Here is a 24,391-nt window from a genome sequence, read left to right as displayed (position 1 = left end):
ACAGAGAGCTAATAAGACAAATGTAACTGCAAGCTGTTACACACCCCTCTCCCTAAAGAAAAGTCTCAAATACTCCCATAGAATTTTTTTAACTTTTCAATATGGTAAGTATCACATTGGTTCGGATTGTCAAGCATTACTACCTTGTAATTGACATTATTCATTCTCTTCAAAATCTTTGCAGGTCCCTGCCATTTTGGAGCTAACTTGGCAGTAAAGTAATCAGCAGCTCGAGAAAGATGATGAGTCAGTACCCAAACCAGATCTCATTCCTCAAAGGTTTCAGCCCTTCTTCGTTTATTGTAGTACTTGGCTTGCCTCTCCTGTGCTTGACTAGTTTTCTCCCTCACTTGGTCCAGAAGAATATTCTGTCTCTCAATTGTGGTATAGGCTACATGATCAGGATTAGGCGCCTTGCGGACTAACCGTTCAAGAGGTCCTTTTAACTTGCGTCCAAGTGCAATTTCCGCTGGAGTAAGAGCTGTACTTTCTTGCCACGCCGAATTTATAGCATATCGGAACTCTGGTAACCACTTATCCCAGTCACGATGGTTATCATGGACAAAAGATGCTATCATCGTTTTCAAAGTTCTGTTGACCCTCTCAGTTAAGTTGGTCTGAGGATGATAAGCTGTTGTGAGTTTCTGAACCACACCCCCATCGTTTACAGGTATCATTTAGTAGCTGGCCAGTGAATTGAGGTCCTCGGTCTGAAACCAAGTATACCGCCGTTCCCCATCTTGTGAACATCTCTTTTATCAGTATGTTGGTTATGAGGTGAGTTTTCGAAGACCGTAGAGCAAAGAGTTCTACCCACTTGCTGCAATAATCCAAAAAGACTAATAGGAATTCATTGGATCGAGGGCTTCTCGGGAAAGGACCCATCAAATCCACTCCGAGCATATATCCCGGTTCTACTACTGGGGTTGACTGCAACAATCCAGATAGCTTAGTGATTCTTGGTTTGTAGGTTTGACACGTCTTACATACCTTACAGAAACTCCAAACATCTTTGCGAATTTCAGGCCAATAAACATTGTCAAGTAGCCTCCGTAGAGTTTTCATTCTTCCCAGATGACCACTCAATCGATTTGCATGAGCAAATTGCAGGAATGCTTCCCTCAATGATGCAGGTATGACTAGCTGATTAGTGTACCCTAGTTGCTTGTCCGGTACCCTACGAAACAAGTAGTCATTTTCCACAATGTAAGCAACACGGCTTGGGTCAGTATTAGTTTGTTTAGCTGACTCCCATAAGGTCTGTAAAGAAGAATCAAGCTTTTGAGCTCTCCCAATCTCATCCCAGCTGACTGGTAAATTAGGGTCTGGTTTTGTGGGTTGACACAGGGCAATGTGACCTACCACCTCTTGCACAGGTATGCCTCTGGATAGGGCATCAGGTACCACATTACAGGATCCCTTACGGTACTTAACAGTGAAGTTAAAACTTTGCAGCCTTAAAGCCCAGCTAGTCAAACGGGAGGATGGATTGGGTTGATTGAATACCCAAGTCAGGGCAGAATGGTCTGTGAGTACTTCAAAGTTTCTTCCCTCCAGGTACTGTCTCCACTTTTCTACAGCCCACACCACGGCTAAACACTCCTTCTCAGCTGTAGAATATGATTTCTCAGCTCCATGAACCAGTCTCGAAGCATAAGCGATGACATGCTCCAATCCATCAACCTCCTGTGTCAGAACAGCTCCTAATCCTATATCACTAGCATCCGTTTGTACTTTAAAATCTTTTGTGAAATCAGGTGGCATTAGAACTGGTGCTTGTTGAAGGGCACTTTTAAGATCATCAAAATCTTTTTGACATTCAACTGTCCAATCCCACACTGCATCCTTCCCTTTTAACGCGTACAAAGGTGCTGCTCGCTCAGAAAAATGAGGAATGAAGCGGTGGTACCAACTTGCAAGGCCTACAAATCTCTGTACCTCCTTGACGTTCTTGGGTACCGGGAAATCACGGACCGCTTCAATTTTTGAGGATTCAGTACGGACTCCTTCTCCAGAAATAACATGTCCTAGGTAAGTGATGGTCTTTTGCAACATAGAACACTTCTTGAGATTGAGAGTTAATCCTGAAGCTTCCAACTTTGCAAAGAGTTGCTTGAGATGTTGGAAGTGATCTTGAATGCTCCCGGAATAGATCACAATGTCATCAAGATAAACAAAACAGAACTTCCCCAAGTAATCTCTCAGAACGTTGTTCATTAGCCTTTGAAATGTTGCAGCGGCGTTTTTGAGACCAAAAGGAAGACGAACAAATTCAAATTGATTGTTTCTGGTGACAAAAGCAGTCTTTTTAATACTGTCTTCATCCATTCCTACTTGCCAGTAACCAGATTTAAGGTCCAATGTGCTGAATATGGTCGCTCCATACAAGGATTCTAGGATATCTTGAATCTGTGGCATTGGAAATCCATCAAGAGGAGTCTTTGCATTTAACCCCCGGTAGTCAACACAAAAGCGAGTGCTACCATCCTTCTTTGGCACTAAGACTACTGGTGCAGCCCAAGGAGAAACAGATGGCCTTATGATGCCTTTGTTCAACAGATTCTCTACCTCTTCATCTATGAACTTTTGTTTGGTAACGGAAACGGGGTAAGCTTTCTTACGCACAGGAATCTCGTCAGTCGTATGAATTCGATGGTGAATCAAAGTAGTCTGTCCCAAATTATCTGTGCATACTGTCGGCCAATCAAGCATTAGACCTTCTAACTGCCGCTTTTGCGCTTTAGAAGCGTCAGCTCGATTCACTACTTCTTTTACAGCCGTTAGTGTAGTGGAAGTCGTTGGCACTAAAGGTAGTGCAAGGTGCAGACTGACCATTGGCAAGGGTGAAGAAGTGTTGAAGGAGTAAATTGTGTCACTGTCTTCCGGTAATGTGTAAGTGGAATTTTTAAAATCAAGACAGATACCGGAAGTCATCAGGAACTCAAGCCCTAGTACAACTGAGAACGCCAGATCACTGTCTCTCATTACATAAGCCCTTAGCGGATAGTCATGACCATGGACTGTAGCCTGCCAAGCTATCTTCCCCAAGGCTGTCTGTACATGACCATTTGCGAGTGAAAATGACTGTCCCCTACTTGACTGCATAACTTCATTGGGTGACAATTGCTGCCAACAGGATTCTTGTACTATTGAATAAGTGCTTCCGGTGTCTAGAATTGCTTGATATTGATGGCCTTTTATGGTTATGGGTAAAGTTAATGTAGACATCGGCTTTCCATCATGTTCTGAAAAGACAGCAATATGCGGGTTAAATGGTCGTCCTTTTGAGTTCCTATTGGCTTCAGCAGACTTAGGGGAGTTTTCTTGATGCCTTTGCCTCCAGAAAGCTCTCTCAGCCGCAATATCTCTCTCTATGAGTGTTCCTACCCGTACTAGCTCATCCACTGTAGTTGCAGTACCTCGTAAAATACTAGCTATTTTTGGATTACAGTTCCGAAGTGTTGCTTGAAGGATTTCACGTTCTGTCATCGCTGGTTTCAACCTCAAACATAGCGCTCGGTACTGGTATGCAAATGTCCGGATGCTCTCATCAACTCCTTGTTTCCGTTCTCTTATTCTTCTCTCCACTTCAACCTCGTGATCTTCAGATAAAAAGGATTGAAGAAAAGCAGACTTAAACTGTGCCCAAGTTTTTACTTTCTTCTTTTCTGCCAACCACCAGTCTTTAGCTGTGTATGTTAATACAGAAGGAAGCATGGATAATATTTCCACATCATTCAAAGGTTGCATAGCTAGATACTCATCACATCGCTCCAGATACGTAATGGAATCCTCTCCATCCAAACTTCCGAACTTTGGAAATTCTAATTTGACAGGGGTCTGACAGTGCATCGGTCTGAAGGAACTATGGGTTACTCCAGTGTGGTTAAAATTTGGGGTAGAAGTGGCTCCCTCAGAAGACTGAATCAAAGATCTCAACTGGCTATCTCTCCGTTTCAGGCAATCCATAGTTGCTTTTTCCAAATCCTGGACCTTAGCTTCCAATGTGACTTTTACTCGCCCGCATCCAGCCTCCAGTTTAGCAGATAAAGAGTCTTCTAACTGCTGTATCTCTGTATGATGATCTTGATGCAAATTTAAAATATGTTGCAACTGATTTTCAATGGCAGTCATGCGATTACTTTGCACATCTAACTGGTATTGGATATCTTTAAAGTGTATATTAGAGGATCCCTCCCAACCCTCCATTTTACATTCAATTTTATGCATTCTTGCGGCCAAACAGTCATCATCTTCGTTGGGAGGAGGAGGAGGAGGCAACAAAGAATCATCAAAATCATATTCTTGTTCTAGATCTTCCTGTTCATTTTCCAGATACAAATTACTAAGAGAATGAATAAGGTCTCTGACAGGCTCACGGCGTGTAGTGAAAGGTGCTGAAGAATAGTCTGGACTTAAAGGATCATTTCCCCCTGCCTCTCTTTGTGAGAAAGCCATTTTGCAACTAACAACCTCTTTAAGTAATCTTAATTCTTAAGACCCAAAGTAAATGAAATGTAAAGATACCTCAAACTATGGTCACAATAAAACACTTGTGTAGAATGGCTCATTGCAAATAGAATTTATGTCTCTCTTCAAGATTCAACAAAATGTTGCTTCCTGTCCCTGTTCGGGCGCCATATTTTATGTAACATCTACTTTCAAGAAAGCTTGCTAAGAAAGATTGCTACATAATAAAGTGAGGGACCAGAGACTTCACATTTCAATGAGCCATGTGTATTATACCATAAATCAGCATTCAGGCAGTAACCATACAAAATACATGAGGCATTCATTTACAAGACAATAGGGCTAATTCAGCTCTTCCCAATAATGCTTTTGGTAGCCAAGAGTTCAGTCCTTAGAGTCCCACAAGTAACAAGAAACTGTACTTAAGCGAAGAGCGGAAGAGTTTACAATGGTATGGATCCAAGTGTCCAAGCAGCGGTTGATACTAGGACAAACTGTAGTTCAAGGCACAAACAGCAGATGCCAAAGGTGTGATTGTAGACAATTAATTCCATATTGGTCAAGGGTTTAGTTATAGATGAGTTGCTGCCTCATGCCTGCACGATGAACCCTCTGCATCAAACAAACAAACAAACTGAGTGCCACCATAACACATTTACATCTCATTTGCTGACACATCACCTAACATTACACATACAAACAAAGTACAAACTGAACACTTACGTTTGAGCATAAGAACCACAGGTTCCTCAAATCAGGGAAAAACATGACCACACTAGTAGGGAAGCTTCTCCATGTGCTTAACACATCCTTCCTTCCTTACTCTACTTCTTCTACCATTTTATGCTACTAGGAACCTTCCTTACTAGAGTACCTAGTGGTAGAACGGAGTATTACATAGTACAGAGAGCTAATAAGACAAATGTAACTGCAAGCTGTTACAAACTCAATATTACATGTTTTTACTATGGTAACTTTTTAATGTAGTGTTAGCTGACACCTTCGTCTTGTTGTATTGTGTTAGTTTTGCAAAAACATCAGCTGAAGTCTATTGCGATCACTTTCAGTCAATTTGCTCTCGAGTGTTGACGGACCAGCTTTGCCTGTTCCAATATGGCGGACGGCTTACGTGTAGCTGCCCATTGAAATTGCAGATAATGAGGAATCTATATATATATATATATATATATATATATATATATATTTATGTTGGTAACGACAGAACTTGCAGTCATAGTTGGCTAATTATGCTTTTAGGAAACACACCCCAGATTAGTAATCATCTGTCTCAGACAGTGTTATTTTAGTATCATTGAATTACTATTATAGTTTTTGATAATATTTTGAATTAGATTTTGATTTTCACTTTACTTTTAGTTAAGGTTTTAGTCATTTTCTTGTGATTTTTTGTCATTTTCATTAGTTTCATTAGTATATTTGTATTAATTAGTATTATATATGTCTATTTTTTAGAAGAACTTATCAAACTTTGGTAGAACGTTTTTTGTTTTTTTTGTTTTTTCAGTTTAAAACATTTCACGAGTTCACACTTACATATAATTTTGAGTGAGTAAGATTCAATGTGTATTTGGCGTGCTGTCCGGAGGGAGGGCTCCAAGCTCGGAATTTTGCCCGAACCCAGAGTACACCCTCTGTATGTAAGTGATTTTTAGAAAGAGGAGTGTGGAGAACTAGGAGTGTGGAGGAGGGATGCTGCAAACTGTCAATGGATCGAGGTAAGACTGCTGAGTCTATATGCACCCTTTTATAATTGTTTTCTGATTGTAATTGCTGTCCACTTGTGTTAATTATCTGAACATGCTCCTCCCGAACTTAGTTAATAAACCTTCATTTATTTTATTTAGAGTAACGACTCCTTTTTTATGCATTTATTTTAGTTAACGATAGCTGTTACTGATCATTTCTACTCAACCATATACAAATATAGACGTAAAATGATCATTTTCAAAATGTACACTTGTTTGAAAGGGTAGAAAATGCAGTGCTGTTGGCTCTCTGGAGTGTGTGAGTTGTGTTCGGGAGGAAAATGAAGGCCTGTAGACCCGCAGCTCTAACAGGTGCAGAGCCTGAGCCGCTGACGGCTGGAGATTAAACTGCACACACTGAAGGTCAGAGATGGGGAATCTGCTGCAGACACACACACACACACACACACTCACCAGGGACAATCTGAGTTATTACTGGCTTTCATTGTTTGTTGTGATTTTCTTTTTTAATTATTATTTATAAGACAACGAAACAAACCATACATAATTATTATTATTTTCAAATGATCTTTTTAAATATATACAATATAGATCAAAAGTAATATTTATTTTAATGAAATATAAAGACATTCATTATGCTACAAAAGAGCATTTCGTTTCATTTGGTTGATTCAACGAACAAAATGAACGAATTGACTCGGAAAAAGATTTGTTCATTTTGATGAACGAGTTCGAACAGGAGAGTCACGAACGTGCATCACCGAACAGAGCAAGGCGACCATTTGAGCTTATGAAACTTAAACTTTGTTTGTTTTTGTTTAAATGAGCGATCATTTTGCTTGATAACAACCTTATTCATCATCTGGAATCGTTTAAAGCCCTTTGAACAGTTTGCAGTTTGCACTGAAACTGTCTTTTGGACCTTCAACCGTTTGGTTCCCATTGAAGTCCATTATATGGAGAAAAATGTTGGAATGTTTTCATCAAAAACCTTCATTTCTTTTCGACTGAAGAAAGAAAGACATGAACATCTTGGGTGACATGGGGTGAGTAAATTATCAGCAAAAGTTTTTTTTTAAATGATCTACTCCTTTAAGCAGCACAACTCTTTTCAACATTGATAATAATACGAAACGTTTCCCGAGCATCAATTTTAAGTATTATTATTATGTGATTGCTCTCCTCACAAATCAACCATTTCCTTTTTTTCATTGGCTTAAAGGGCTAGTGCATATGTGAGCCAACATTCAGTACGAATAAAATACTGATATAATCTGATACGGACATTACTCAAGTCTTAATGGAATCGGTGACATGTACCGGGGTCATTTTCAACCGGGGTTAGGTTACACCTCTGATAGCTAGTTTAAATACAGAAGAGTCAAACTTGAATGCACAGCAGGGTTGGAGGCAGAGGGTGATTTGGTGCTGGGACTGCAAGAGTCGCTCACCATGTTGGCGAGGAGGGCAGTGGAATGTTCGTCGAGGCCGATGACTCCCTCCAGGTGAAGCCGCTTCAGCCGGTTTGAGAAGGTTCTCAGCTCTCTCTCTAGCTTGGCCCCAGAGTCCACATTTGCCAGAAGCTTCCAGAAGGGCAGCCTTGAGATAAATATTGTATTTGTTAGGCTAGAGCTGTTATATTAAAGGTTATACATCATAGTACACCACACCAGGATAACTATTAAAACTAAGGGTATGTTTACACAACAACGATGTACAAAAAACTGAAACTTTTTTTGCGTACAGAAGACAATGCGGTCAAAACCAGCGTGTAGTTGTGACATCGCCACCTACTGGCCTGACATTGTCACCTACTGGCCAATGGAAACTGGCCAATTTTTTTTTTTTTTTGCATACAGACGACAACGTGGTCAAAACCATCCCCATTCACACGGATCTGTGAAAAGACTAAAACGCTGTATTATTCATGCCAGGCCAGTAGGTGGCGATGTCAATTTGTAAAACTACACGCCTATATACACTTAACGATACGGATGCGAATGACGTCACCGTTTTCACAAATTCGCCTTTTTGTAGTTTACACCACAAAAATTACTGTTTTCAAAAACTTGCACTTTGAAACGCATTATTCAAAAGTTTGATTTCAGGCCACCAAAAGCTGTTGTTGTGTAAATGAACGGCCAAAACACATAAAAAGTTTTAAGTTAAAGGGTAACTAAACCCCTGGTCAGAGCCTGACTCCACCCACTGGCAATATTTGAAAAATGCTGAAAAAGTGGGCAGACCCCAGCGGAGATAGAGGGGACAAAATAGATGCTAATCGTTTTCAATACTCGCAATTCCAACTCCTGATTCGCTACAGTGGTTTTGACGAAACAAGCTGTTTTTTATACTGCCAAGGGCGTAGCTCGTACCAAGAGCGTGGTGAGCCGAAACCTGCGTACGTCACAAAGAACCGCTAACATCCAATAGGAAAATTCAACTGCAGTAACCACCGTTCAACCTGAAGAGGGCAGCACTAAGACGTTTTTACACCATATATTGTAGAAATAAAACACTTTATACACAAATGTCAAAAAAGTTACTTGAATCAATGACTGGTATTAATAAAGATCCATTCTTACAGATCATTAACTAAAAAATGTTGGTTTAGGGTTTAGTTACTCTTTAAAGTTACGAAGCCCTGTACATGACATGCAGGGAAAAATAGTAGGCTAAATCGTACACACGTTTTACTAATTTGTTCCCTCGATTTATAAATCGTGCGCACAATATAGCAAATCAAGGGAACGAAATAGAAAATTGTGCGCATGACTTAGACTGTTATTTTCGCCCTGCATCTCATGTGCGGGGCTCCGTAAAAAGTCCAAAAATATATAGACATTTAAAATAAAAACATCAAAATGACTAAAATTTAAGTTGAAACAAAATATAAAAAATTAAATATCATTCAAAATATTAACCAAAAATATCATAGTACATCAATTACACTAAAATAACACGGCACCACACCATAAAAAAGATTTAAAAAATTAAATCTTAAAAACAGTATTATCTGCAGTATTGATTTACATTAATCTAGAATAGAAAGTGAATCAGAAATCAAAACTTTGTGATCGCAAAATCGATTCAAATTGCTTCTAATATAGGACAGACACAGCTAATAATAAAGAAAACGCTATTGTGCATCCCTAGAAATTCAAAGTAATAAATAAATAAATAAATAAAAGAGGTAGAGAGAGAGTTTTAACATGTGTAGTACCGTAAGACGTCCATGTTTGGCAGCTCTCGTCTGGCTGTGGAGAGCCGGTTCATTGACTCCTCATGGACGGCCTTGATGTTGTGTCCGACACACACGGTGTACTCCAGAGGCATGCGCTCCATACTGGGGGGCGTCTGCAAACAGTAGTGCTGTCTGCTTTCCATTCCTACATGTAATGGGATGTTTGGGGCCACGAGAACTGACACACCTTTAAAAGAAACACCACTGGATTACTGATGGTCAGCTTTGCAAATTTGAAATCCCTAATCAATCAAAAAAAATAGTAGTTTTGTTGCTTTTAGTCCATGTCTGTTGTGCTAAGTGTACTCCTAAAAGTTGACAAAATGACTTTTAGCAGATACACACACATACAAATATTGATGACATCATCGCAGGGGTGTCTACATATTTTTGTCCAATCAAATACTGAGGTCTCTTCTGCTCAGCAGCATTGATTTGAATGAAACACAGTAAAACAGTAATATTGTGAAATATTATTACAAATTAATTTGTTTGAATATATTATAAAATGTGATAAAAATGAGTGTGATGTCAAAGCTGTACTATCAGCATCATTACTCCAGGCTTCAGTGTCACATGATCCTTCAGAAATCATTCTAATATATGATAATATATATAATATATCTTTCTTTCTTTCTTTTTTTGAAAGAAATTAATACTTTAATTCAGCAAGGATGGTTGAATTGATAAAAAGTAATAGAAAATATTTATACTGTTAGGAAAAAAAATCTATTTTGAAAAAACGCTGTTCTTTTTAACTTTTTATTCGACTAAAAAAATCCTGAAAAAATGATCACAGGTTAAAAAAAATATTAAGCAGTGCAACTCTTTCCAATATTGATAATAATGAGAAATGTTTCTTGAGCAGCAGATCATAGAATGATTTCTGAAGGATTGTCAGGATTTGTTCTCATGTTGTGTATGGCCTGTGTTTTGGGCTATGTGTTTGCGATGTCTTGTGTTGTTTACCACGCCCCCTTGTTCTGCTCGTTAGTCTTGATTGTTCATTGGTGGTAGACTACCTGTGCCCTGGTGGTGATGTACTTTCTTATTCTGTGCTTTTTTCGTTTTGTATCTTGTCATCCTGTTGAGCTGTGTATTCCCAACGCTATCTCACGACCAATACATACGAATTCGTACGAGTGATTAAAAACTGGCTAATTCGTACTAATTCATACGACCTCACTCGTACGAATTCGTACGATTTGTCTAAACCCACGTGATGGGTAGGTTCAGGAGCGGGGTCAGGGGTAGGTAATCCATACAAATTTATACGAATTGGCCAATTAGTAAAATATGTACGATTTAGCAAAAATCATACTAATTCGTACGAGTGAGGTCATACGAATTGTTACCACCTCATAAAATTGGTACGAATTCCCATGAGATCGGGTTGGTATTCCTGTGATCAGAGTTTGTATCCTGCATGTTAGTTCTAATCTCATGTTATTGTCAAGTTTATTAGTCTAGTCTAGTCTTGGCAATGTTTGTTTGCCCCCTTGTGGGTCTGTTTAATAAATCTGTGTTTTGTTTATTACTATCTGCATTTGGGTTCATATCTGCATTCCGTGACAACACTCTTAACAATGCTGGGTTGTTTTAACCCAAATTTGGGTCAAATATGGACAAACCCAAATTTTGGTTTAAAATGTAGTTTAAAATTTTAACCCATTTTCAACTTTCACTTTCAACTTACATTTTTAGGGCCCAAGCCCTGAAAGGGCGAAGGCCCTATTGTTTTCCTTGGGATTATTAGGGCCCAAGCCCTGAAAGGGCGAAGGCCCTATTGTTTTCCTTAGGATTATTATTATTAGGGCCCAAGCCCTGAAAGGGCGAAGGCCCTATTGTTTTCCTAAGGATTATTATTATTATTATTATTATTTATACGACTATTCGGGCACTTTTGGGGCCCTTAACATGCTCAAAAACTCTTGAAACTTTGCACACGGGTCAGAATCCGCGGCCATCAGGGCCGGGCTGAAGATGGTACCCGGGCGTGGCAGGGGGGCTAGACAGCGCCCCCTGGAACGGGGTCCGAAAACTTGGTCCATAAATCAAACACGCTTGCATGTAATAATATGAAACTCGGTGCACATATAGATCTCATCGTTCATATATACCTCAAACTATTACTTTTTACCCCAGCCCAACAGGAAGTCGGTTATTTAGAGTTGTTCATAAAACACTCGCAATGGAATGTGCAATACTCCTCCTAGAGAATTCAAACACACGGCACGAAACTCGGTCAGCGTGAAGTCAAGACATTGAGGATGAAAGTTTGTGTGGGGATTTTTGATATCTCGAACGGTTTGGCCGTGGCGAGGAAACGAAATAATGGCGAGAATCGTGAAACAGGAAGTGTGTCATAACTTCAGCATACATTAACTGATCTTGATGAAACTTCAGCAGTTTGTTCGCTGTAAGAGGACGATCACATGGATGTGACTATTGTGAGTCAAAGTTATAGCGCCACCAACTGGCAGCAGGAACTGTGTCACTTTCAAAATGCTTTGAAATCACCCTCTTATTTTTACCCGATTTGCTTCAAACTTAATCTGTATAATGTAAACACATAGCAGATGAAGACCTGTGAATGGATTCTTGATATCTTTGATACTGTTGCTGTGGCAACGCATCAAACTTTAAAATTCTTTTTTTTTGATGATTTTGAGACTCTTAGCGGCTTTTGGGACCCTTAACGGGTTTGAAAACTCTTGAAACTTTGCACACAGGTCATATCCCACAGTCCTCAGAGCCGGGCTGAAGATGGTACCTGGGTGTGGCAGGGGGGCTAGACAGCGCCCCCTGGAACGGGGTCCGAAAACTTGGTCCATAAATCAAACACGCTTGCATGTAATAATATGAAACTCGGTACACATGTTGATCTCATCATTTCATCTCTACCTCACACTCTTACTTTTACCCCAGCCCAACAGGAAGTCGGCTATTGAGGTTTGTTTGTAAAACGCTCGCAATGGAATGTGCAATACTCCTCCTAGAGAATTCAAACACACGGCAGGAAACTCGGTCAGCATGAAGTCAAGGCATTGAGGATAAAAGTTTGCGAGGGGATTTTTGATATCTCGAATGATTTGGCCGCGGCGAGGAAACAAAGTTATGGCGAGAAACGTGAAACAGGAAGTGTGTTATAACTTCAGCACACATCAACCGAGCTTGATGAAACTTCAGCAGTGTGTTCGCTGTAAGAGGACGATCACATGGATGTGACTATTGTGAGTCAAAGTTATAGCGCCACCAACTGGCAGCAGGAAGTGTGTCATTTTCAAAATGCTTTGAAATCACCCTCTAATTTTAACTCGATTTGCTTCAAACTTCATCTGTATAATGCAAATACATGGCAGATGAAGACCTGTAAATGGATTCTTGATATCTTTGAAACTGTTGCCGTGGCAACGCATCAAACTTTACCATTCTTTTAGGATGCTTTTGAGACTCTTAGCATGCTTCAAATTGCATGAAACTCGACAGACACATCACATTTATTAGCCAGTAGACATGTGCAACGTTTCAGAAACGGGTGTGGTGAGGGCTCAGTAGCGCCACCTTTTGACAAAAGTGGGGTTGTTAGTTTTATCTACAGTTACAAAAATCAGTATGTATATTGTACTCCTCGAGCCGGACAACTTTCTAATTGACACTCATTAGCTAGGACCCACAGAAAGTCAGATATGTTTGTTTGAATGTAGAGAAAATCTCAGAATTTTGCCAGTCTCTCAGTGTCTCTCTGTGTGATTGAGAGGAGGGGCGCCTGTCAGGTTAATTTTAACCCTTTATTTGCTGTGTGCAACTTCTCTGGCATTTTCGGGGGCCTTAACATCCTCTAAAACTCTTGAAACTTTGCACACGGGTCAGAACCCATGGCCATCAGGGCCGGGCTGAAGCTGGTAACCGGGCGTGGCAGGGCGGCTCGACAGCGCCCCCTGGACTGGGATTCAAAAATTTGTCCATAAATCAAACACACTTGCATGAATTAATATGAAACTCGGTACAATTAAAGATCACATCAGGCCAAACAACTTTCGTGCTCTAAGTTTTATGACAGTTCAAATGGAAGTTATTTATGAATTATGAATTATGGGTTGTTTGAATAATTGTCCTAGGAGAAATACATCAAATCACAATGCATGTGTTTACCAATCACAACCAAACTCGGTGTGCATGAAGTCAAGACATTGAGGATGCTCAATTGCGGACGGATTTTTGATATCTCGAACGGTCTGGCCGTGGCGAGGAAATGAATTTTATGACTAAAAAAGGACACATAAAGTGTGTTATAACTTTGCTCAATTTACCTACAGTTACAAAACTTACCACGTATATTGTTCTCGTCAAGCCGATCAACTTTCCAATTTAAAGTCATTCGCTCTGAGCAACAGAAAGTCAGATATTGTAGTTTGAATGGATTTATTTCCCCTGCGATTCTCTCTCTCTCTCTCTCTCTCTCTCTCTCTCTGTGTGGGTGTGTGTGTCTGTGTGGGGAGGGGAGGGCTGTTGTCTGTGTTTATGTGTGTGTGTGTGTGTGTGTGTGTGTGTGTGTGTGTGTGTGTGTGTGTGGCTGGCTGCGATTTTTCCTACAAGTCCTTGTCTCTAAGTCCTTGTCTTTTTGCATAACAATTTTGCATAACAATATTTTTAAATGACAAAATAGGCATATAACCCCCATCTTTTAAATGTATAGTTTGCTTTAAATAAAAGTAAGATTGTATTTGTAATTGAAGTTGAATGAATTTAAAATTCATGTGCTATATTTCAATATATTTGTTTTCCTTAAGATTTTAAAACACTAACTTCATTCTTATCTGAATTACAAATATTTGTTTCTGTATAAAATAATACTCTGACTAAAAACACATTTGATGTTTTTTTTTGGGGGGGATTTTTATTTACATGTATTTATGTGTGTGTGTGTGTGTGGTGTGTGTGTGTGTGTGTGTGTGTGTATAAAGTGCAGGGTTTTTTTAGATAAAGTAGAATTTCTATAACTATGTGTTGAACTAATAAATCACTCTTGTGTGTGTTAAACACAATCTACTTAATACAGACAACTTCATTATAAAGATAAATAACAAATCCAAAAAATATATGATTATAATCTATGACAAAAAAAGCCATTACAAACTATATTAATGGAAAATACACATTGCTCTTTGTATTGTTGTAAAATATTCATGAAAAACAAGATAACAAAAATCAAAAAGATAAATTATTTTAGATATAGCCATGTTTTAAATGTATAGCAGAGATGTTAATTGAGGCAGCAACATACAAACTTTCTAGAACAACATGGACCTGGATAGCTGGTTTTTATGGAGGACAGTGAAGAGGAAGAGGGTGCAAATCAAACAGCTCATTCTCAGACTACACAGCAAACAGCTTAAGTTTTTAGTGCTTTGTTTGAGGTTTTTAGTGCTCTGTCCTATCTATTATCAACATATAATAGATGGAACAGAACAAGAAAGGCAATTAATAATCTGTCATTGCGTCACTGCATTATGATATGAAAGGCTCAGTACAGTGTGGCACAAAACGCTTATGCGCATCCCGAGTGGAGAATGATGCGCTTAAAGCCACATGGAGTTACAGCGCACAGCGCATCGAGTCCGCATTGATGCAAGCTCTACAATACACTTCTTTTTGATAGTCAAAGCGGGAGTTACGTTTTTACACGTCGTACAGAATAACCCTAAAGGCACCAAGGTGGCGGTGCCACCGGCTTTATATTAAATATAAATATAGATGTGAGCAGCGATAAAGCGCCAAAGCCGGCGGTACCACCATCCCGGTGCCTTTGGGTAACTAAAGGCATCGGGGTTGCGGTGCCACCGGCTTGGGCCCGCAATCGCTGCTCGCAGCTATATTTATTATTATTATTATTATTTATACGACTATTCGGGCACTTTTGGGGCCCTTAACATGCTCAAAAACTCTTGAAACTTTGCACACGGGTCAGAACCCGCGGCCATCAGGGCCGGGCTGAAGATGGTACCCGGGCGTGGCAGGGGGGCTAGACAGCGCCCCCTGGAACGGGGTCCGAACACTTGGTCCATAAATCAAACACGCTTGCATGTAATAATATGAAACTCGGTACACATGTTGATCTCATCGTTTCATCTATACCTCGTGCTTTTACTTTTTACCCCAGCCCAACAGGAAGTCGGCTATTTAGGGTTGTTAGTAAAACACTCGCAATGGAATTTTTAATACTCCTCCTAGAGCTTTGATCCAAATTCGACGAAACTCGGTCAGCGTGAAGTCAAGACATTGAGGATGAAAGTTTGCGAGGGGATTTTTGATATCTCGAACGGTTTGGCCGTGGCGAGGAAACAAAATTATGGCGAGAAACGTGAAACAGGAAGTGTATCATAACTTCAGCACACATCAACCGATCTTGATGAAACTTCAGCAGTGTGTTCGCTGTAAGAGGACGATCACATGGATGTGACTATTGTGAGTCAAAGTTATAGCGCCACCAACTGGCAGCAGGAAGTGTGTCATTTTCAAAATGCTTTGAAATCACCCTCTAATTTTAACTCGATTTGCTTCAAACTTCATCTGTATAATGCAAATACATGGCAGATGAAGACCTGTAAATGGATTCTTGATATCTTTGAAACTGTTGCCGTGGCAACGCATCAAACTTTACCATTCTTTTAGGATGCTTTTGAGACCCTTAGAATGCTTGAAATTGCATGAAACTCGACAGACACATCACATTTATTAGCCAGTGGACACGTGCAAAGTTTCAGAAACGGGCGTGGTGAGGGCTCAGTAGCACCACCTTTTGACAAAAGTGGGGTTGTTAGTTTTATCTACAGTTACAAAAATCGGTATGTATATTGTACTCCTCGAGCCGGACAACTTTCTAATTGACACTCATTAGCTAGGACCCACAGAAAGTCAGATATCTTTGTTTGAATGTAGAGAAAATCTTAGAATTTTGCCAGTCTCTCAGTGTCTCTCTGTGTGAGTGAGAGGAGGGGCGCCTGTCAGGTTAATTTTAACCCTTTATTTGCTGTGTGCGACTTCTCTGGCATTTTCGGGGGCCTTAACATCCTCTAAAACTCTTGAAACTTTGCACACGGGTCAGAACCCATGGCCATCAGGGCCGGGCTGAAGCTGGTCATCGGGCGTGGCAGGGCGGCTCGACAGCGCCCCCTGGACTGGGATTCGAACATTTGTCCATAAATCAAACACACTTGCGTGAATTAATATGAAACTCGGTACAATTATAGATCACATCAGGCCAAACAACTTTCGTGCTCTAAGTTTTACGACAATTAAAATGGAAGTTGAGAATTATGGGTTGTTTGAATAGTTGTCCTAGGAGAAATACATCAAATTACAACGCATGTGTTTACCAATCACAACCAAACTCGGTGTGCAAGAAGTCAAGACATTGAGGATGAAAGTTTGCGAGGGGATTTTTGATATCTCGAACGGTTTGTCCGTGGCGAGGAAACGAAATCATGGCGAGAAACGTGAAACAGGAAGTGTGTTATAACTTCAGCATACATTAACTGATCTTGATGAAACTTCAGCAGTGTGCTCGCTGTAAGAGGACGATCACATGGATGTGACTATTGTGAGTAAAAGTTATAGCGCCACCAACTGGCAGCAGGAAGTGTGTCACTTTCAAAATGCTTTGAAATCACCCTTTTATTTTTACCCGATTTGCTTCAAACTTCATCTGTATAATGTAAACATACGGCAGATGTAGACCTGTGAATGGATTCTTGATATCTTTGATACTGTTGCCGTGGCAACGCATCAAACTTTACCCTTCTTTTAGGATGCTTTTAGGATGCTTTTGAGACCCTTAGCATGCTTCAAATTGCATGAAACTCGACAGACACATAACATTTATTAGCCAGTAGACATGTGCAAAGTTGCAGAAACGGGCGTGGTGAGGGCTCAGTAGCGCCACCTTTTGACAAAAGTGGGGTGGTTAGTTTTAACTAGAGTTACAAAAATTGGTATGTATATTGTACTCCTCGAGCCGGACAACTTTCTAATTGACACTTATTAGCTAGGACCCACAGAAAGTCAGATATTTTTGTTTGAATATGGCCACTCTGAGCCTACATGTCTCTGTGTCTTTGGCTGGCTGGCTGGCTGGCTGTCTGTGTGTGTGTGTGTGTGTGCAGGGGGAGGGGGCTTAACCATTTCACTGCTGTGTGTATGACCTGCATAAAGAAAATACATTTCTCAAGCCTGGTATTTTTTAATTAAGTTTTTATTTTTTATAAGTAAAGGCATATAACCAGTTTAATTGTAGTGAATTGACAATAGTTTTATATAATTAGTTTATTAATCAGATTAACTTGGTCAATAAACTTGGTCTGAAAATTTGGTCCATAAATCAAACACACTTGCATGTAATAATATGAAACTTGGTACACATATAGATCTCATCGTTTCATTTATACTTCACACTCTTACTTTTTACCCCAGCCCAACAGGAAGTTGGCTATTTAGGGTTGTGTTTAAAACACATGCAATGGAATTTAAATTATTGCTCCTAGAGCACTGAACAAAATTCGCCGAAACTCGATCAGCGTGAAGTCAAGACATTAAGGATGAAAAAGTGCCACGGGATTTTTGATATCTCGAACGGTTTGGCCGTGGCGAGGAAACGAAATTATGGCGAGAAACATGAAACAGGATGTGTGTTATAACTTCAGCATACATTAACTGATCTTGATGAAACTTCAGCAGTGTTTTCGCTGTAAGAGACCGATCACATGGATGTGACTATTGTGAGTCAAAGTTATAGCGCCAACAACTGGCAGCAGGAAGTGTGTCACTTTCAAAATGCTTTGAAATCACTCTCTTATTTTTAACCGATTTGCTTCAAACTTCATCTGTATAATGTAAATACACGGCAGATGTAGACCTGTGAATGAATTTTTGATATCTTTGATACTGTTGCCGTGGCAAAGAAACAAACTTTAACATTCTTTTTTGATGCTTTTGGGACTCTTAGCATGCTTGAAATTGCTTGAAACTCAACAGATACATCACATTTATTAGCCAGTAGACATGTGCAACTATGGCAAAAGATTAAAGTAATGTTAAAAAGTAAACACTAAAAGCCTCATATCTTCTAAAAATGTAATTATACATCATTTGTTTCTAAATTAAATTATACAAATATTATAACTTCCCCAATTTTTCCTTTTTTTCATTTAAGAATTATGTTTACGTTCAAAAACAGCCAGAATTGTTGTAAAATTCAGAAAAAAATAATAATCTGAGTCATACGTAGTGCTATACTGCCCTCTTGTGTTCAATATCAGGTAGGCCTATTGTGTATTCCCACCGGTTAATCAACGTGTGACTCCGCTGGGACTTGGGAGCTTTTAAATCGCTTACTTAAAACCGAAAGTCAAAATACGGATGTCCGCACAAGACATTAATGGTGTGGAGTAGAGCGAGCATTTTAAATAAATTCCTATTAAGTAGGATTGAACTAAACAGAAAGAATGTTCACTCTGTTCTGCTGGTTCCTCGCTGGTGGATCATATGATTACTTTGTCATAATCTATGACAAAAATGCTATTATAAACTATATTAATAATAGATAATACACATTGCTCTTATTTTTAAAAAATACATTCATGAAAAACAAGATAACAAAAATCATAAAAAGATATAGCCATGGCTGCTATAAATGTTTGAAATGCATAGGACAGATGTTTAATGACGCAGCAACATATAATTGAAAGGCAATTAATAATCTGTCATTACGTCACTGCATTATGATATTACGGCTCTAATACGGTGCAGCACAAAGCACTTATGTGCATCCCGAGCGGAGAATGATGTGCTTGAAGCCACATGAAGTTACAGCGCATTGAGTCCGTATTGAAAAGTTCAAAGCACAAAGGAAATACATATTTATGAACAGTGTATTATACATTATCTATCTATGCAATAGTTTATTGAGCCTTTTCTTTTAAAGGTTTTAAATTTCAGTTACTGTGTGCGTGAAGAACAATTATAGTGCTCTGACTCTAGTGTTGTGATCTAACCGACAGCGTCTGACACCCGGTAGAAAGTAACACGATTAAGTTACAGCAATAAAGTCCAGCAAGAAAAAGTTTCTTCATTCGAAAATATAGACCTTTAGACCTTTATCTTAAAGACCCAGTATAATAGGATTAACTTTGAATCATCTTGAAGATCGTTTCATCATTGACTGTAACCGAATGCGACGTGCTGTTTGAATGCTGAATGGAGAATGACTGACAGGCGCAGAGAGGGAAAAGTTTACGTGTTCTTGAATTTAATGACTTAAATATTAATTTCTATATCACATAATAGCTTCAGAACACTTATAATACAGTACACAAAAACTTAATGGTACTTTAGAAAGTTTTTGTGCCTTTGTGCCTTACATAGAATAGTATATGCACAATATAGAATTTGAATCAGCCTCGTCAAAGATGGCAGTGTCAGAGCCGATACCGATCCTGAGTATCTAACCGGCACACTTCTTTTCAACAGTCAAATTGAAATTGAAATTGCTTGAAACTGAACAGATACATCACATTTATTAGCCAGTAGACGTGCAAAGTTTCAGAAACGGGCATGGTGCAAGGACTAAATAGCGCCACCTTTTGACAAAAGTGGGGTTGTTAGTTTTATCTACAGTTACAAAAATCGGTATATACATTTTACTCCTCAAGCCGGACAACTTTCTATACATAGTCATTAGCTCGGACCAAGAGGAAGTCCGATATTTTGGTTTGAATATGGTGAGCCTCTCTCTGAGCCTACGTCCCTGTATGGCAAGCCCTTTTAACATTTAAAAGCTAAGTTTGCCTAACCGGAATTAACATTGTAGATATCAACAACGTCTTTCTGTCTAGTCGTAATTACATTTTGGATAGTTTGTATTATCATTTAAGATATCTGTAACATAATTTTGACTAGTCGAAATGACAGAGTATGGCAAGCCGTTTTAACATTTAATCATGAAAGGGCCAAAGCCTTCGGCACCACCACCCGGGTGCCTTTAGGTAACTAAAGGAACCGGGGTTGCGGTGCCACCGGCTTGGGCCCGCCATCGCTGCTCGCAGCTATATTTATTCTTTAGTATTATTATTATTTTGCTACCTTTTGGGCACTTTTGGGGCCCTTAACGTGCTCGAAAACTCTTGAAACTTTGCACACGGGTCAGAACCCGCGGCCATCAGAGCCGGGCTGAAGATGGTACCCGGGCGTGGCAGGGCAGCTCGTCAGCGCCCCCTGGAACGGGGTCCGAACACTTGGTCCATAACTCAAACACGCTTGTATGTAATAATATGAAACTCGGTACACATGTTGATCTCATCGTTTCATCTATACCTCGCGCTCTTACTTTTTACCCCAGCCCAACAGGAATTTGGCTATTGAGGTTTGTTTGTAAAACGCTCGCAATGGAATGTCAAATACTCCTCCTAGAGCTTTGATCCACATTCGACGAAACTCGGTCAGCGTGAAGTCAAGACATTGAGGATGAAAGTTTGCGAGGGGATTTTTTATATCTCGAACGGTTTGTCCGTGGCGAGGAAACGAAATCATGGCGAGAAACGTGAAACAGGAAGTGTGTTATAACTTCAGCATACATTAACTGATCTTGATGAAACTTCAGCAGTGTGTTCGCTGTAAGAGGACGATCACATGGATGTGACTATTGTGAGTCAAAGTTATAGCGCCACCAACTGGCAGCAGGAAGTGTGTCACTTTCAAAATGCTTAGATATCACCCTTTTATTTTTACCCGATTTGCTTCAAACTTCATATGTATAATGTAAACATACGGCAGATGTAGACCTGTGAATGGATTCTTGATATCTTTGAAACTGTTGCCGTGGCGACGCATCAAACTTTACCCTTCTTTTAGGATGCTTTTAGGATGCTTTTGAGACCCTTAGCATGCTTCAAATTGCATGAAACTCGACAGACACATCACATTTATTAGCCAGTAGACATGTGCAAAGTTGCAGAAACGGGCGTGGTGAGGGCTCAGTAGCGCCACCTTTTGACAAAAGTGGGGTGGTTAGTTTTAACTAGAGTTACAAAAATTGGTATGTATATTGTACTCCTCGAGCCGGACAACTTTCTAATTGACACTTATTAGCTAGGACCCACAGAAAGTCAGATATTTTTGTTTGAATATGGCCACTCTGAGCCTTTGGCTGGCTGGCTGGCTGTCTGTGTGTGTGTGTGTGTGTGTGTGTGTGCAGGGGGAGGGGGCTTAACCATTTCACTGCTGTGTGTATGACCTGCATAAAGAAAATACATTTCTCAAGCCTGGTATTTTTTAAATAAGTTTTTATTTTTATTTTTTATAAGTAAAGGCATATAACTAGTTTAATTGTAGTGAATTGACAATAGTTTTATATAATTAGTTTATTAATCAGATTAACTTGGTCAATAAACTTGGTCTGAAAATTTGGTCCATAAATCAAACACACTTGCATGTAATAATATGAAACTTGGTACACATATAGATCTCATCGTTTCATATATACTTCACACTCTTACTTTTTACCCCAGCCCAACAGGAAGTTGGCTATTTAGGGTTGTGTTTAAAACACATGCAATGTAATTTAAATTATTGCTCCTAGAGCACTGAACCAAATTCGACGAAACTCGATCAGCGTGAAGTCAAGACATTAAGGATGAAAAAGTGCCACGGGATTTTTGATATCTCGAACGGTTTGGCCGTGGCGAGGAAACGAAATTATGGCGAGAAACATGGAACAGGATGTGTGTTATAACTTCAGCATACATTAACTGATCTTGATGAAACTTCAGCAGTGTTTTCGCTGTAAGAGACCGATCACATGGATGTGACTATTGTGAGTCAAAGTTATAGCGCCACCAACTGGCAGCAGGAAGTGTGTCACTTTCAAAATGCCGTGGCAACGAAACAAACTTTAACATTATTTTTTGATGCTTTTGGGACTCTTAGCTTGCTTGAAATTGCTTGAAACTCAACAGATACATCACATTTATTAGCCAATAGACATGTGCAACTATGGCAAAAGATTAAAGTAATGTCAAAAAAGTAAACACTAAAAGCCTCATATCTTCTAAAAATGTAATTATACATCATTTGTTTCTAAATTAAATTATACAAATATTATAACTTCCCCAATTGTTCCTTTTTTTTCATTTAAGAATTGTGTTTACGTTCAAAAACAGCCAGAATTGTTGTAAAATTCATAAAAAAATAATAATCTGAGTCATACGTAGTGCTATACTGCCCTCTTGTGTTCAATATCAGGTAGGCCTATTGTGTATATTCCCACCGGTTAATCAACGTGTGACTCCGCTGGGACTTGGGAGCTTTTAAATCGCTTACTTAAAACCGAAAGTCAAAATACGGATGTCCGCACAAGACATTAATGGTGTGGAGTAGAGCGAGCATTTTAAATAAATTCCTATTAAGTAGGATTGAACTAAACAGAAAGAATGTTCACTCTGTTCTGCTGGTTCCTCGCTGGTGGATCATATGATTACTTTGTCATAATCTATGACAAAAATGCTATTATAAACCATATTAATAATAGATAATACACATTGCTCTTATTTTTGAAAAATACATTCATGAAAAACAAGATAACAAAAATCATTAAAAAAAAATATAGCCATGGCTGCTATAAAGCAACATATAATTGAAAGGCAATTAATAATCTGTCATTACGTCACTGCATTATGATATTACGGCTCCAATACGGTGCAGCACAAAGCACTTATGTGCATCCCGAGCGGAGAATGATGTGCTTGAAGCCACATGAAGTTACAGCGCATTGAGTCCGTATTGAAAAGTTCAAAGCACAAAGGAAATACATATTTATGAACAGTGTATTATACATTATCTATCTATGCAATAGTTTATTGAGCCTTTTCTTTTAAAGGTTTTAAATTTCAGTTACTGTGTGCGTGAAGAACAATTATAGTGCTCTGACTCTAGTGTTGTGATCTAACCGACAGCGTCCGACACCCGGTAGAAAGTAACACGATTAAGTTACAGCAATAAAGTCCAGCAAGAAAAAGTTTCTTCATTCGAAAATATAGACCTTTAGACCTTTATCTTAAAGATCCAGTATAATAGGATTAACATTGAATCATTGAAGATCGTTTCATCATTGACTGTAACCGAATGTGACGTGCTGTTTGAATGCTGAATGGAGAATGACTGACAGGCGCAGAGAGGGAAAAGTTTGTGTTCTTGAATTTAATGACTTAAATATTAATTTCTATATCACATAATAGCTTCAGAACACTAATAATACAGTACACAAAAACTTTATGGTACTTTAGAAAGTTTTTGTGCCTTTGTGCCTAACAGAATAGTATATGCACAATATAGAATTTGAATCAGCCTCGTCAAAGATGGCAGTGTCAGAGCCGATACCGATCCTGAGTATCTAATCGGCGCACTTCTTTTCAACAGTCAAATTGAAATTGAAATTGCTTGAAACTCAACAGATACATCACATTTATTAGCCAGTAGACGTGCAAAGTTTCAGAAACGGGCAATGTGCAAGGACTAAATAGCGCCACCTTTTGACAAAAGTGGGGTTGTTAGTTTTATCTACAGTTACAAAAATCGGTATATACATTGTACTCCTCAAGCCGGACAACTTTCTAATACATAGTCATTAGCTCGGACCAAGAGGAAGTCAGATATTTTGGTTTGAATATGGTGAGCCTCTCTCTGAGCCTACGTCCCTGTATGGCAAGCCCTTTTAACATTTAAAAGCTAAGTTTGCCTGTCCGGAATTAACATTGTAGATATCAACAACGTCTTTCTGTCTATTCGTAATTACATTTTGGATAGTTTGTATTATCATTTAAGACATCTGTAACATAATTGTGACTAGTCGAAATGACAGAGTATGGCAAGCCGTTTTAACATTTAATCATAAAAGGGC

The 24,391-nt window shown here is 39.2% G+C and overlaps 1 protein-coding gene and 1 long non-coding RNA gene across 2 annotated transcripts in view; both read right to left on the bottom strand.

Moving 5' to 3' along the window:
- LOC120473328 (SITS-binding protein) overlaps nucleotides 1-24,391 on the bottom strand; it is a 75,543-nt gene that overhangs the window by 26,078 nt on the left and 25,074 nt on the right. Inside the window, exons 3-4 of the mRNA XM_039663114.2 lie at nucleotides 9,421-9,628; nucleotides 7,649-7,796 (exon numbers count right to left, since the gene is read on the bottom strand). Coding sequence (XP_039519048.2) covers nucleotides 7,649-7,796; nucleotides 9,421-9,628 — 356 coding nt within the window. The remainder of the gene's footprint in view (nucleotides 1-7,648; nucleotides 7,797-9,420; nucleotides 9,629-24,391) is intronic.
- LOC120479997 (uncharacterized) lies at nucleotides 4,716-5,335 on the bottom strand. Its single transcript, XR_016150665.1, has 2 exons — nucleotides 5,194-5,335; nucleotides 4,716-5,082 (listed from the first exon to the last, which is right to left on the bottom strand). It is a non-coding gene; the product is annotated as an uncharacterized LOC120479997 (long non-coding RNA).

The sequence above is a fragment of the Pimephales promelas genome, chromosome 25, assembly GCF_988280905.1.
Source record: "Pimephales promelas chromosome 25, fPimPro1.hap1.1, whole genome shotgun sequence".
Taxonomy (NCBI): Eukaryota; Metazoa; Chordata; class Actinopteri; order Cypriniformes; family Leuciscidae; genus Pimephales; species Pimephales promelas.
Note: the sequence above shows the minus strand (reverse complement) of the source record. Positions and strands in the feature narration are given on the sequence as shown.